Source organism: Fukomys damarensis, unplaced genomic scaffold, assembly GCF_012274545.1.
Source record: "Fukomys damarensis isolate Sample0158 unplaced genomic scaffold, DMR_v1.0_HiC HiC_scaffold_27, whole genome shotgun sequence".
NCBI lineage: Eukaryota > Metazoa > Chordata > Mammalia > Rodentia > Bathyergidae > Fukomys > Fukomys damarensis.
In genome coordinates, this window is record NW_022900939.1 from 19,385,491 (window position 1) to 19,397,915 (window position 12,425).

General features: G+C 40.0%; 1 protein-coding gene across 7 annotated transcripts in view; it reads right to left on the minus strand.

The window, feature by feature from the left end:
• Positions 1-12,425, minus strand: part of Ppfia1 (PTPRF interacting protein alpha 1) — a 102,381-nt gene that overhangs the window by 22,652 nt on the left and 67,304 nt on the right. For 4 of the 7 annotated variants that reach the window (XM_033756422.1, XM_033756420.1, XM_033756424.1 and 1 more), the window contains 5 exons: positions 10,543-10,774; positions 7,473-7,502; positions 4,451-4,602; positions 3,249-3,421; positions 2,787-2,880 (listed from right to left, as the gene is read on the minus strand). In XM_033756422.1, the coding sequence (XP_033612313.1) occupies positions 2,787-2,880; positions 3,249-3,421; positions 4,451-4,602; positions 7,473-7,502; positions 10,543-10,774 (681 nt within the window). The remainder of the gene's footprint in view (positions 1-2,786; positions 2,881-3,248; positions 3,422-4,450; positions 4,603-7,472; positions 7,503-10,542; positions 10,775-12,425) is intronic. The other 3 variants (XM_033756421.1, XM_010635723.2, XM_010635722.2) reach the window with 1 other exon arrangement.

Below are 12,425 nucleotides of genomic sequence, written 5' to 3' on the forward strand. Positions count from 1 at the left end.
AAGTCATCCCAATTTACTGTGTTGAGTTGGCATTGTACAGAAATGGACAGCCATATTGGTCTAGAAATGTTAATTTTTTTATTTTTATTTTTTTTTCCATGTATACAGGGGTAACACATCGTACTAAATATGTAAGGTCATATCTATGTGGGTTTGGTTACAGAAACTAATAAAGTATTCTCTAAATAATGAAAAAAAGAGTAAGATAAGACTATAAGAGCAAGAAGCAATTTAAATATGTTCAGGGACCATTTTCATCTCCAGAATTAAGGATTATTTTCATGTTACATCATTGCCTTTTCTCTTTTACTTTCCTTTTTAGTTTTACTTTAGGATTCCCTGTTTTTAATGTTCATACAGAGATTTCTTTAACTGAAATACTGAATAGTTTCTTTGGTGTGAAAAACTATAATAGTACACAGGATCCTAATGAGATAATTAATAATGTGAAAATAGGAAGTAAAGGGCTAAAGGTGTAGGGAAAGTGGGAAGGGTGGGGGAAAGGTACTAAGGGAGAGGAAAAAAATATGAGAAACTGAAAAAATGGAAATAAAGTATTTGTAAATGGGGAGAGGAGGAGGGGGTAAAGGGAGGGTAGGAACAAGGGGAAAAAATGAGAATCAAGACCTATTATGTAAAGGTACAGAATCCCAATGATGAATGTAACTGTGTTGTATACCTAGATTGTACCAATAAACTCAAGAAAAAAAAAAAAAAAGGCTGAGTATTTGTATAAAATTGCTACCATAATAGAATTTCACCTGCAATGGCATATCATCAGTTGTGAACTAGTTAAGAGTCATTACGGCTGGGTATGATTGCCCACACCTGTAATCCCAGCACTTGGGAGGCTAAGAGGATCTCTGTGAGTTCAAGGCCAGATTGGGCTACATAGTAAGTTTAAGGCCAGCCTGAACTACAAAGTGAGATCCTAACTCAAAAAACAAATAAGCCAAAAAAAGGGGTAGTTATTATGATATAAAAAACGATATATAAGTAAAGTATGAAATAAAAGACAGAAGGAAAAAGAGAGAGAAGAAAAGTTATTGTAACCCAGAGCAGACAATGTATCTAAAAATGTACTTTGACTAAGTCCAATTGTCTTACTGTTTTATGTTTTTTGGCCTATTAGTCTGGTTTTTAAATCTGTATATATGATAAAGTCTTATAAGAGAAATAAGTGAATGTGATTCTGGCAAAATAAAAGGGGGGCTGAGGGAAGGGGAAAAATATTAACTCTATTATGTACATGTACCAGTTCCCTAGAATGAATGCAATAATTACATACTGCAAACATGCACTATCAAAAGTAAAAACAAAACAAAAAGTCATGAATTCCAAGAAGTGAACTAAAATGAGACAGATTTCATAACTCTCCAGCAGAGAATGTTTGTAGGGGTGCTAGTGTGACTTTGGGACCAGGGCCTTTGTACCCTGAGTTCCAGATAGTGCTGGCTTCTCAGGACCCTTGGAAGTGACCACAGGATGCTTCTCATAATCAAATTTATAAAAGAGCCCATCAACTTTTACCTCTTCTCTTTTTTTCTTTTTGGTACCGGGGATCGAACTCGGGACCATGTGCTTGCGAAGCAGGTGGCAGCACCACTGAGCTAAAGCCCCAGCCCCAACTTTTATCTCTTCTCAAGACCAGTGTGACCATCTTATCTTAGGCTTTCAATTTTTTTCCCCCTACTATCAAGTTCAACTTTTACCTCTTAGACTTTACACACTGTCTATTCTGTTGCAGAAAGCTTTTTTATTCATCAGTTCACTGAGAAACTGTCTCAACCTATCTAGTTTACCTGTCTACGTCTGGTTTGGGGCGTGGTCAGCTTGTATAACCCATCCCACATCAGAAGCATGTATACAATGTTCCTCTGTATCCTTCTGTAGGACATCCCAGTGCCTGTGCTCCTCTGCCCAACGTTATTCCAAACAGTACTTCTTACTTTCAGAATCAAGACTTTGTTTTTGTGGTCCTAGGAATGGAACCCAGGGCTTCAAGCATGCTAGGCAAGTACTCTACCATGACAATTAAAGTTCAGTAACAGACTACAAAGTATACATTCTATGTGAGATAAAAGTACAAAAATGCATTGCAGTGAATGACTCCAGAGATCACTTGTGGGAACAAGTTACCACAGCAGCTATATTAGGACTTGTTTTCATGTTTTAAAACACACACCTCCATTTAATAAAAAAGCAAGCCATATGAGGTATGAACAACTATAACTGTCATTTTACAGATGAGAAAACTGAAGCACAAGGAGGCTAAGTATCTTAGAGACACAGAGTTAATTTGGGAAGGAACCAGGATTCAGACCCCAAAGCTCAAATGGCCAAGCCCAACTCTTGTTCCATATCCTAGGTAGACAACTTCACAAAGATGGACTGAGAATGCACATGAGTTCTTTCAAAATTCACAAATGTCCTCAGTCCTCCAGACGTTATGGTTTTTAAAAGAGGCTTTAGGTCAGTATTGGTGAACCTATGGCATCCATGTTGCAACAGGCTGTATCACTGAAGGCTCTAAAATGTTTGCCATTATTGCTTTAGGTTAATCTTAAAAGACAATGCTTAGGGCTGGGGATTTAGTTCAGTGGTTCCACTGCCTGCCTCAAAAGCTCGAGATCCTGAGTTCAATCCCCAGTAACAAACAAACAAACAAACAAACAAACAAAAAGGACAATGTTTATACACAGCTAGATACTACATTTAAAAACAGATAAAACTTAAACATCATTAACGCTGAAAACAGTGAGATGGAGAAATAACAAAAAGCTTACTTTTTTTGAAGTTTACGATTTTTTTCAGCCTGTCCTCCCAATTTGCTAAGTCCCAACGCATCTTGAGATGAGTTTTCTGTCTCTGAAACACCAACTACAAGGAAGCACAAGAGCACCCAAACAGAGTAAATTAACATGGCAAAGTTACGTGTTTTCACAAACAGGTGGAAAACTCTTTACAGGTACAGAGCTAAATAATTTCTGAAGGCTAAGCTTCTAAACAAATAACAAAAACGTTTGAGAGAGTAAACTTCCATCTATGAAGGGCTAAACTATCAGAGCAAATGAATGTTCACAGTTGCTCTCTGGTTCACACCTGGGCAGGCTATGCGAATGATGGTCCTTGGAGAATGTTCAGCTGTGACTACATGTGGGAACTGGTCACATACGCAGGTGCACAGCAGAAAGATTGTGCTCTCCCCCACTCCCAACAGTTAGGATGGCTGCTGCAAATCTACCTACCTTGTCCTGGTGATTCTTTGCCAGTTTGTCCAGGCCGGCCCTTTTCCTTCTTGCCAAACAAACGGCCAATAGAGGACTTAATGCCCTTCTTCTTTGGGGCTTTGTGAAGCGAGTCCTGGCTGCTGTTACTGCTGCTGGGATTGCTCACAGGACCATCCTGGGAGCCTGTTGAGCTTTAAGGAAAGAAAATGGACCTTTACCACAGCCCTCATCACAGCTCCACAGTCCATTCACTTGCACTAGAACAGTCTTCATCTTTTATATTTGTGCCTCAAACTTCCTAAAGAACATTTCAAGTCTCACATGCAGTACATTATGCACAGTAACTCAGGCTTCCAGTAATGCTCCCACAGACTTGTTCCTGGGAAGCCAAGATTTTGAGGTATGCTCCACGCTCAGAGGAGGCCTGGACTCCAGCCCACCTGATTTGGGTGCTCCAAGGAGCAATTGCTCTGCCAGTAAGGGCTGCACTCAGGCAGCAACAAAGAGAACATGGTCTTGGGAGCCAGAGGATCTGGAGTTCTCATGCTCTCAGCAGCTCCTGAAGGCTCTCAGGGTCCTGCTCTCCTCAGACGAAAAGCAAAAGTAGCACTACCTGTAGGGCCACTGTGGGGACTAATGCCTACCCTCTGTCATCCTGCCTGATACAGAACAGAAACTCATAAGTGGAAGTGTGAAAAATGATAGTCTATTTATACCAAACAGCTTACTGGATTCCTGACAGGATGTGCTTACTAAAGGGATAAGGATAATGTCAAATTCTCAACAGCTTATAAGAGCCAGAGTACAGGAGAACACCTGAGAGGCACTGACCGTCCACAGAGTAGCACATCCCGGAACCTACCACATCTGTGTGGCAAACTTTCCACCAAGGAAAGAAAGGAAGTTGTCAAAGCAGTCAATGTGTGGAATCTGAAGAAATGGAGTTTTTCTATAAAGTGCTAATCACAAATAATTCCTTCCTTTTCAAACTTTGCCCAAACAGATTGCCTCTTTAGCTGGATGTCACTGTAGTTTCAGACCAGTGGCAGGCATTCTAGGTCTGACATTTAAATAATCACAACTGAATTACCTTATCCAGTAACTCTTTAAAAAAACACTTTGGGCTTTCTCCCCCCTTAAGAAAAGATTAACAAATCTTAAAATCTAAGACAAAAGCAGGTTTCTCAGGGGTCTGTTGGCCTATGAGCCTTGCTCCTTACTTTCTCATGTCCCTGATGTCCTCATGGCTGACAGTATGCAATGCCCCTTTGTGCAGCCTGTCTAATCGAAGGGACCTTGGAGAGGAGGGAGGGGAAGTTTCACATTTTATCGTTGTCTTGTCATCTCGTACCTCTTCTCTGGAAGCTGGCAACTGGGGGTTAAAATAAGAGCAAAATTAGTTAATAGTGAGTTATAAAAAACAAATCACATAGGCTTTAAAATATATTAACAAACTTACTTGAAAATCTATTAGTTACACTTTCTACCTGTACAAAAAGGTCTCATTTTAGTCCAATGCCACCCTGAAGGAGTGTCTTGTCTATGAGAATGGGACCATGTAGCAGACAGCACAGGCCAGTTCGACCTGTAGCCTTCCTCCATGTGAAGACTGGACAAACACAGGGACACCACCATGATCCCCACTCTCAGCCCAAGGCTCTGTTCTCCCTAGAATCCTAGGAAAATCCAAGGATAGTCAATGTCCTGAAAAAAGCTTGTACACTGCATCCTTATCAATTTAACAATGTGGCTCTCATTACTGAAGAGTCCATGACAGGTATGTTCATCTCCTGATGTCATTCAGAAGGAACACTAGGGAGGGCTGAAACCTCAGGCAATTTGTCAATACCTTTATGTCTCAGAGGAAACAAGACAAAGTACAACATGGATCAAGACCCAAACAAACATGCACATGGCTTCTATTTCTCACTGTTTGGACCAGATGCTATAAGTGGAAGTGCTCACATGCAATTTCAAATCTTACTTCCACGAGGCTTGATAAAATATCCTGGATATATCTTTAAAATAGGATCTCTTAGACTGAGTTTTTCTTTTTTAGAGGGCCATGAACATGCCTATGTGTTGAGGGAGGCAGGGTTGTAACAACAGTGAACAGATTAACCCCTTTCAGGGTCTGGGTAGGTCCTATTTAGAAGGTTGTTATTTTCTGATTTTGAAGTAGGACTAGATTTCATGAAACATTTACAGTGGACATATGTATGAACAACAAGACTTAAATGGCTTCTTTTCAGTGCAACCATATGATGGATACTGATTTCATTACAGCCTTGCAGTAGCAGCTCAGTGAGGACCAACTAGATTAGTGTAACTCAAGAGCTGAGCACATTTAGGACATAATCTTAACTGATAGCTGCATAAATTCTGCATCCTCTTCTCATTTCTAATTGTAATAAGGACACCAAAAAAAAAGATTGCCATGGGAAGATGTATAGTTCAGTGGTTTACTCTGGGTTTAATCTCCAGCAATCCCATCTCTAAAAAAGGCCATCACATTACAAATTACCAACATGAATTGTATAACAGTTTAAAATTTGGGGATATGGGCCAGGGGCTCAGTGGTGCTGCTTGTGCCTGCCAGGCAAGCACAAGGACCCAAGTTCAATCCCCATTACCAAAAATAAACAAATAAATAAAATAAAATTTCAGGATAAAACAATTATTTGTTAAAATAGAAAAGAAAAAAGAGCAGGATAAGGCACAACATGTGTGCTCTGGGCATAAATAAGAGATCCTTGCACGCCCCCACCACACACCCACCAACACCCTCTGCCGAGAGCCTTCCGGGCTCACCTAGCCAGGCCTGAATTCTGCTTCTGTTCTCATGCAGGAAAGCACAGGGCTGGGACCCACTGCCTTGTCTCAGACCTGTCTGTAAGTGCCAAGAAAGCAGTAAAGTCACCTCAGTCTGCCCAATAATACTGAAGCAAAGAAGGAAACAATCACATACAATTACTTGTCTGGTCCATGTTTGCTGTCTACACAGACTCTCCCCTAGGCTAATCTTCATGGCCATCCCAGGACAAATCTCCTCAAAGTCAGCAGGCTGTATGCTGAAAGAGGTGACCAGTAAACAAGAAGACCAAGATATCGTGTCTGAGTGTAAGTCAACAAAACTGCTTCCTTCACTGAGAAACTCTTACTCCCAAAACCAAAATACCCAAACCATACTCAAGTCTGCTGAACTGGGGTGAGCTCTGTGGCTGGGTGCTAGTGAAAGCACTTCATCTCACTTTGGGCACACAAAGATCTGTGGCCATTCTGAGCACCACTATTCTATCACTACCTCACTTAAATGAAAGAAAGCCATGGCACCCTCAGGACAAGGAACAGACCCCAGGTCACAAACTAATCAGTAAGAGAATGAGGATCTGCATCTGGTGTCTTCTAAGTCACCACATTGCTCAGCCTAATACAGCATTTCACATACAGCTGCTGAGGACAACTACACACCTGTGGCAGCACTGTCCTGCAAGTGTTCCACCAGGTAAGGCAGGAGGTAAAAGGTGGGGCATGGTCTAGGGCCAGAGTGCAGTAGGCATTAGGGAGAGATTCTGGATCAACATAAAGAATGCCCACCGATTAGTCCCATGCCCAGTGTACTGCTCTTACTCTAACACTTTCTTCCGAGAGGGAGGCTGCCAGGAGACCAGAGCATCTGGATGGACAAAATGAAGGCCATAGGGAAAAATGGCCCAGGTTTTGAAATCAAACCAGCCTTAACTCACACCTGCACTGCACATCTAAGCTCATTTCCACATATATGTAAATGACAGTAAGCACAACAACCTATTTCTCACAGGGATGTGCCTGTGGACTAAATAAGGCAACAGACTGGCCAAACACTGAGTCTGGCACCTAGTGTACAGCAAGAGCTTACTAAGTGCTAGTCATCATTATTGGTAAAGTTGGTTTTCCTAACCCTAAAACCTATGGCTCTGCTTCAATCATTCCTTACTTTCAAATCTTAAATTCTATGTCTATTATACACAAGAATGCAAAAGCAGTGAAAACAGCAAACTCTTGAAATTTGTCCCTATGTTCCACAGACAGCTGATTGCCAAGAGAATAACTGCTTATGATGTGGCAGGTCAGATTAAACACTTCCAATAATATATCAGGTATGCATTACAATATAGTAACAGCGTCACACTTATGTGGCATATAATACTGTTCCGTGCATTATGGAGATACAAAGGTACGCTCAGTTACTAAACAATTTACCTTTCTACGATGTTTCCTTAAGTCGCTAGGCTGATAGATGCATGCAAAGAAATGGAGAGAGACCAGATTTATTGCACACTTTGAAGTTAAAAATTCAAGGATCAGTGCAGGCAAATATATTACAATGTGAATGACAGACAAGAATAAGTGAGAGAGGATTTAGAGAAAATATAATTGGAAGTCCAAAAATTTTTCACCACAAATTTAAATCGAAGTTATTCAAGAGTTATTAGAAAACACTATAAGTTATTACTGAGAGAGAAAATTCTATTTGAACACTTGAGATTTAAAGCATGGCATTCTGTATAACAAAGGGCCCAATAACCATTCACTCTAAGCCAAAAATCTCTATTACAATATTCAAATGATGAGGAAGTTAGCACAATACCTATTATAAAATGAATAAACCTGTATTCAGTTAATCATCTTTAGGACAACAATGTAAAATCCTCTCCTAGAATACGATTTACAACTTCTCAAAATATAAATTTATTGCTGGGTGCACTGGCATACACATGAAACCACAGCGTTCTGAGAGCTGAGGCAGGAACATTGCAATGTTTGAGCTCAGCCTGGGCAACTTAGCAGGACCCTGTCTCAAAATAAAAATAATACTAAAATAAGGGCTGCACACATATCTTGGTTCACAGGCCTGGGTTCAATCCCTGGTACTGTGGGAGACAGAGGAGAGGAGGACAGGGAGCAAATATTTTGTGAAAATATGTAACAACAAAAACTATCACAGTACTAGGTAGAATCTTTACATTCTGTGATTACTGTAAGGTATTTTAGTTTAAAAGTAGTCTATTAAAGGGCTTGGGATTTAGCTCAGTGGTGCCACTGACTGCCTCACAAGCCCAAGGTCCTAAATTTGATCTCTGGTACCAAAAAAAAAAAAAAAAAAAAAAAAGTAGTCTATTAAAGACTGTGGTATACATCCACTAAGTTGATGGGATTTAGAATTCTGATTATAACCACTAAACCCAGAAAGTAATATTGTCTGTATAAAGTTTCCATTAATTTTATACTCCTCTCCCTACTTCTGCAATATGCAGGCTTAAACCCAGCCAGGGGCACTTGACGAATTACATTCTTAGCCATTTCTGTATTTTTATTTTGTCACAGAATCTTGCTAAACTGCCCATGCTGGCCTGAGACTTGCAATACTCTTGTCTTAGCTTCCCCAGCAGCTAGGATTATAGGCATGTGCCACTGCACTAGGCTCAGATTATTTAACATAGGGACTATTTCATTATGAATCAAACAGATCCTACACAATCTAAGCAAAAACACTCAACCATTTATATGGTCCCTGTATCCACATTTATGACATACTAATTACGATTTACCACTACTGAGAAAAACACATTTTTAACCACAACAACCCACTAATCAGTCATAATCCAGCACAGATTCACACACAGTTGCCTGATTAACTGCGCAGGCTGTGAAGAGCCATCAAAGCACAGGGAGGGACTAGGAAGGGAGCTGGATGGATAAACTACAGACTAATAGGAACCTGGGGTTTGGATTAGAAATGAATCTGGAGATGGCTAAAATGAAAACAACACAAAGGTGATACAGGAAATCAAAACCAAAAAGAATGTTAGCCAGCATACTGAATTACAGAACCAGGAAAAAATATACACAGTTTTCCCTTCGTCTTTCCTGGTACCGGGAATGAAGCCAGGGGCACTCTTAACACGAAACATACTCAAGCCCCCCCGCCAATTCCGACATGGTCTTGCTAAATTGCCCAGCCTGGCTTCAAACTCATGATCCTCCTGCCTCTCAGTCTCTCAACATCTAGGATTATAGGTGTGACCAAACGTACTTGGGATACTCAGTCCTTTTTGAGTCAGGATCTCTCTGAATTGTCCAGGCTGACTTCAAACTGGCAAACCTCCTACTTCAGCCTCACAAGTAACTGGGATTATAGGCACATGCTACTGCAATTCTTTTTTTAAATGTCTGGAAAGAAATAAGGGTGAAACCAAATAATGAGGCAGTCAAAGAGGTTAAAATGTAAGTCTGAGGGCCAGGGACTTAGCTCAGTGGCACTGTGCCTGCCTTGCAAGCACAAGGTCGAGTTTGACCCCTGGTACTGCAAAAAAAAAAGTAAGACTGAGGCCAGTCTGGGCAACTCTAGCAAGATCCCATTTCAAAATAAAAGTTAAAGCTACGCAGGGTGGCATGTGCCTATAATCCCAGCACTTGGGAGGGTGAGGCAAGAGAACTGCTGTTGAGTTTGGGTCTAGCTTAGGCTACATAGTGAGTTTGAGGTCAGCCTGACCTAACCAGCAAGACCTTTGTTTTGAAAATCCAAAAAAAAACAATAAATAAAACTCTTAAAAGAGAAAAAAAAGAGCAGGGCTAATAGTATAAATTATGAAAATAGTATATCCAAATGTTACAAAAGAGACTGGTTACACTTAACATGTCACTAAAATGACTTGGTTCATTTAATTATATGCTGGCTAACAATGCAACTAAAAATGAAAATGTAGAGCAACAGAAAAAAAATGGTGTAAGTACAGGTGAAAAGCAGAATACTGTAAATACTATTTCACGTGAAATGTAATCTCACAGGTAAGATAGCACAAAGCCTAGACTATACCACAAAGTCTTCTCATCTGCACAGTCACCAAAGAATCTCCAGGGCAGAAGTGATGCACAACTGATGAATGAGAAGTCCATCTGCCTCTCAGGAAGCTAGGAAGAGGCTCAGATGTGAATGGCCTCACACACACACACACACACACACACACACACAAACTTCACTCAATGTTTGTACATTTTTTAATATGCTATGACTCTCTGTAATTATCTTTGTTAACTGTCTATTCATAGGAAACAGGAAGCATTCCTCTTCTGGCTGCTGTGTCTTGCACAAAGCCGATGCTAGATGTCTAGTGTAGTAGCATGATTAAATAATAAGTAGTTTTCAAAATCTTGAGCTTCTCAGAATAAAAAATATAGGTGATTTTCTTCTGGGTAAAAAGATGAGAATTCAATGTGCAACACTTCACTCAGGGATCTGGGGCAGCGGCAGGGGAAAGGCCACACTTACCAGAGTCATGACGCCCAGCCTGTCCACCTCCCGGGCCGGGCTGTGAGGAACCCTTCTAGGGGTGGAGCGACCGCTGCCTGGAGGAGAGGAGCCAGCAAGCGAGGAAGCAGGATAGGGGGGAATAGAGCTCATTGATCTAAAACGACCAAGATTGTCTAAACTTCCACTGCCAACTCTACTCTCAATCTCCTCTGCCCGCTGCTCTGTGTTTTCCTTTTCTTCTTGTATAAGCCTAAAATAAAAAGAAAAATGGTCATTCTCCCTTACTAGCAAACAGATTCATGTGTGTGGATTTAAAAAAAAATCTACTCATACTCTATATTACTGTAAGCAAATTCAATAACTTGATCAATTAACACTTCTATTTTGCACCCATCTTTAATGAATTTTACAACAATGAAAAGTAAATCTTCTGTTGAGTTTTATTGATTTTGATACCTCTCATTTCATTTTATTAATCACATTCCACATTTGGAAGGGGCTGGCTGGCAACTTTTTCTATGGTTACAGCTAATAATTCCTTAGTAAGCAAAGTATCGTTTAAACTTTACAATTCTTACCTCCTTATTTAGAGCAGAGCTATACATTTCACTATAGATTTAATCACTGGAAATCAGAAACTCCAATTAAAGAATTGATCCCCCCCAAAAATGACAAGTTCCCAAGCAATTCATTAGACTAAATTAAAATGATGTGCCAGGACTGGGGATTTATAAGCCTGCCTGGCAAGCACAAAGTCCTGAGTTCAACTTCCAGTATGAAAAAAATGTCAAAATGATGTGCTGATTTATTTTTTCAAAGTTTAGATTTGTTTTTTGTCATTTTTTTGGTACTGGGGATCAAACGTGGGAGCTTGCGCTTGCGAGGCAGGCGGCTGAACCACGGGGCTAAATCCCCAGCCCTCAAAGTTTAAATTTGATCACAAGTGTTGCCTGATAGAATTCTCTACTTTTCTTGCCTGGATTTCTGTTAACCATGCTGCACAAATTTAGAATTCAAGATTAAATTTTCTTCTATTTTAAGGCATTATGGGTAACTTCTTTCCATTAGTTATCTATCATGGGTAATTAAATAGTGGTTGTGGTATTTTATTGTATCAATGATAATTATTTTAACATTAAAGCAAAAATCTTACAATGACTCTGCAATTTCTTTACTATTAGGGTAATTATTAGCAGAATCAAGGTTCTACTTATATATTCTAGAAAAAGTATTTTCTGGTTGATATTATTATTATTATGTACCAGGGATCAAACTCAAGACCTTCTGTTTGTGAGGCAGGCGGTGGCACCACTGAGCTAAATCCCTGGCCCTGGCTATTATTAATAAAAGGAAATCTCCAGGTTAGTGGATAGATCTTACCCATATACCAAGTCAATTTATTGTATAATTATTTCTATCTAGCAATACATTGTAAAAAGTAAAGGTATATAATCTTTTTACATTCCCATAAAGATGGAGGACTATCTTTCTGAATTATCACTTTTAAAAATGGAACATGCAGGTTGGGTGTAGTGGCACATGCTTGTAATCCTAGTACTTGGGAGGCTGAGGCAGAAGGACTACAGTGAGTTCGAGGACAGTGTGGGCTACATAGTGAGTTCAAGGCCATCCTGAACTACACAGTAAAACCCTATCTTAACAACAATAAATGGCAGCTGCAAACTCAGTTTATGAAGTCAAACACTTAGGCAGCATAACGGATTTTCTGCTTCAAAGTCTACATCCTTTGGATGTTTATTTTCTTCTCTTTTTTCCCTTCTGTGATACTGGGGATTGAACACAGGACTCTTGCACTGAGCTACATCCCTAGGTCTGTGTTTTTTCCCCCCATTAAGTTTACTGGTACATTTAGGCATACAATATGATAACATTCATCATTG